Source organism: Mizuhopecten yessoensis, unplaced genomic scaffold (assembly GCF_002113885.1).
Source record: "Mizuhopecten yessoensis strain PY_sf001 unplaced genomic scaffold, ASM211388v2 scaffold3837, whole genome shotgun sequence".
Lineage (NCBI taxonomy): Eukaryota > Metazoa > Mollusca > Bivalvia > Pectinida > Pectinidae > Mizuhopecten > Mizuhopecten yessoensis.
Genome location: NW_018405244.1, coordinates 56,187 through 59,824, shown reverse-complemented (window position 1 = coordinate 59,824; position 3,638 = coordinate 56,187). Strand labels below are relative to the sequence as shown.

General features: G+C 34.7%; 1 protein-coding gene across 2 annotated transcripts in view; it reads right to left on the bottom strand.

The window, feature by feature from the left end:
• Window positions 1-220: 220 nt before the first annotated feature.
• Window positions 221-3,638, bottom strand: part of LOC110448109 (fibrinolytic enzyme, isozyme C-like) — a 53,317-nt gene continuing 49,899 nt past the window's right edge. For both annotated transcript variants that reach the window (XM_021494170.1, XM_021494171.1), the window contains exons 5-7: window positions 1,995-2,172; window positions 1,551-1,690; window positions 221-452 (exon numbers count right to left, since the gene is read on the bottom strand). In XM_021494170.1, coding sequence (XP_021349845.1) covers window positions 294-452; window positions 1,551-1,690; window positions 1,995-2,172 — 477 coding nt within the window. In that variant the 3' untranslated portion in view covers window positions 221-293. The remainder of the gene's footprint in view (window positions 453-1,550; window positions 1,691-1,994; window positions 2,173-3,638) is intronic.

Below are 3,638 nucleotides of genomic sequence, written 5' to 3'. Positions count from 1 at the left end.
AATTCCGAAAGGACGCTTTAGCTGAAAAGCTGAACATTTCTGTTTATATTCATATACCCAAGCAATATATCGAGAGTACTGATTTGTTAAAAAGAAATGTCGAAAAAGTCTACGGAAAGTGCAAGAAATAATTGATAAGAAGGCAAATTTACGTAATATTTGAGAGATCTAACAGGCTCTAGTTCCATCCAATAATATTAAAAATAAAATAAAAAAATAATTGCCATCAGATATTTTATTGACCTTGAATCAAATTACATAAAGTTGAGTAAAGGCTGGCCAACACGAACATGTCACTTGTTGGTGTTGATCCAGTCGGCGTAGGATCGGACCTCTGTATATACAGATGGATATCCTGGTGGACAGCCGACAGCACCCCATGACGTCACTCCGACCAGTTCCCACTGGTTGCTTGCATTATTTTTACAGACCAAAGGTCCTCCGCTGTCTCCCTGCAACAACAACAATACAGCAAATACGTTATTCCGTAGCATGGTACACATGTAAACCTGTCAATAATCGGTTTGTACTTTCAGACACAGAATACCACCATGGACATTCCCTGTGATAATTGTGACTGTTACGCTTTCTGTTGAAATTCCAAAGGAACAACGGATGACTAGATAAAATAAATACTTGTATATGTACCAAAGAGTCGATTAAGGGTCTTTCAAAATAACTTTGGTAATATATATATTCATTATTGTTTCCATATTAATCTAACTGACTCTCGCAACTTTTTCAAAGTTAGGAAATAAACATGTTTTAATGCGAAATCGTATTTCTTCACAAACCATTCCAAAATATCTATATACCACGATACTTATCGAGCAATCATTAAATAAATATACTGTACTATAGTCGTATTGGATTTTTTTTCATCGTTCGCACATCGTCTGCACACCATGCACACATAATGTGCACATCGCACATCGCACATCGTGTAATAAAATGATTGTCTGATGTACATGTATTTTGTATTTTCACTCGAAGATATTAAACGTTAAAGGTAGTAAATATCATTTTATAAATTAGTTAAAATGTATTTTAGCAATGAGGTAATCAGACCTATATACTGATACGTATACATGATAATCGATTAATACTTACGATAATATCACTAAACATCCCTATATGTTACGTGTAACTGAATTCACGTCAACCAATGAACCACTACATTGACTGACATCCCATTCCACTAATATATACCCAATATAAACCACAAAATTTACCAGTTACATTACATTACACTAATATATAGCCATAATAAACTACTTACATTACATTACACTAATATATAGTCACACAATTAACCACTTACATTACATTAACTAATATATAGCCATTATGTACTACTTACATTACATTATACTAATATATAGTCACACAATTAACCACTTACATTAACTAATATATAGCCACACAGTCAACTACTTACATTACATTACACTAATATATAGTCACACAATTAACCACTTACATAACATTATCTAATATATAGCCACACAATTAACCACTTACATTACATTAACCTATAGCTATTCGCTTACGTTACATGCACTGCGCTCTCCGTCGCCGTAAATACAAACGTGACAAGATCGACATATGTTGCTCCCCCATGGTCCCTCGCACGCCGAGTCAGTTATAACGCTCATTTCGGCCTCCTGCAGATTGTCCGAAATACTGCTAGCTATGATATTAAACACAAAGTACACAGAAAAAATTGACATCATAGATTCACGTATTAACACAGTGACATAATTGCTTTGTATTAAATTCTTTTCGTTCCCTTTTTGAGAACAATTTTACCATTCTAATATGTTCATGTTGACCTTGAATTTTGCCAAAATATTGAACCCAATATTCTTAACGGAGGAGGGTACAACAATAAAGTTGTTTAAATTTGTTTCCAATCATATTGCTGTTTTGTTTTGTGGCATAAAACCATGTCAACCATATTATTTATCTTAATTGATTTCTTGAGGTGTACTTACTACCGCCGTTAGTGTTACCCCAGCCGGTGATCCTACACAATGCTCCTTCTGCTAGGTCGTCGTTAGAACGCTGTGTCAAACTGATTGGCTGTGCGTTCTCGTTAAAGCTCATTGCTTGTACCTTCATTATTGCAATATCGTTCGGAAAGGCTCCAGAGCCAACACCATAGTTTTCATGCTGCCAAGTAAAAACATGTCACCGCTACATATTTAATATATTATAAATGAGGGTTGGCCTGCTGTATCCAATAAGATGATAGTATGACGCAATTGCTGATGCACTCCCTGTGTCTACCGAGAAAAAACCCCAACACCAATCGGTAACCTTCATTTCATTAGGTGATAGTTGATGTTATAGTTTTGTCCTTGTCTTTATGTCGTCATCCATATCTGTCAATATGAAACTCGAAAACATACATTTATATGTTAAGCTCAATAAGTTCTACTGAGCTTATGATACTGGACAAACGAAAGCAGATTTTAAAATGTCGAGCTGAATAATAAAAATGAATGACCAAAAGTGATCCAGCCAGTTGATGAGTTACCAACTATAAAATAGAACTCGCGTTCTAAATAAGCGGTTTTTGCAATTTAGTCAAGAAAAGTTATCTATTTTTATCGCTAAATAAAATTGTTCGTTTCAAAACCACTCATTTGATATGTCGTTCGCTAACGCGAACACTATCGGTCTTATTTACTATAAAATTGTTGTCACGTGGCATTAGGGTAGCAGAGTACAGTAGAAATGGCTTGATCTTAAAAATAAAGGGCATGTCTCAGATAAACATGGATAGCGGATTTATCCTGCATAACACGACTACATATATATATATATTTATAAACTACATTTTGAATACATTTTTATTAGAAGAATTATTTTTTTCCAAAAAGTGATTTCCCCAGATTTGAGATTTGTGAAAACCATTGTTACCACATCAAAAAACGCCAAAAAATGCAAAAAAACGTGATTTTAACCAAACGCAAGCAGGTTTTTTTTTGTTTCTTAAAACATGTCTGAAATTGAATATCACCTACACGGTAACAGAAATACTCACGTTTTAGCATACATTTTGTAGGTCGTTCAACTGGATTTTTCACAATATTTACAATTGTGCTGAGTACAAAAATAGACTACATGAAAAGCTAGCTTTTGTTGTGTAGACACAGATTTGTAAATGACCAAAAATGTAGCCTCAAACCAAATTCGATTTTTTTTAAATGTGCAGTTTAATGTTTTTAAGTTTTAATACATGTAATATTAAAGGGGTTATTCATTGTACAAAAATATCACCCATAGCCACCGTACGCTGCTGTACACTGCTACCTAGGACTGAATTGATATTGCAAGATATCAAATACTTGTCTCTGGCAATTATAATACCTTGAGTATCTGTGATCAGGTGACCTCAACCGACCCTATAAACTACAGTCAGTCTTATTTTCTTTAACTTACAGCTTAATTTTATCCGTTTTTTTCTATTTTCCTAAAGGGCCTGTCACACTTAGACGATTTTGGTCGCCGGAGCTATACCGGAGCACAACTTTTGCGATTTTCGGGAATCGGTACTATTACGGCAGCGCAACGGTAACACATCGCTAAGAACGTTGGTACATCGTCAGGTCAGAATATCGGCGAAAAGTTTA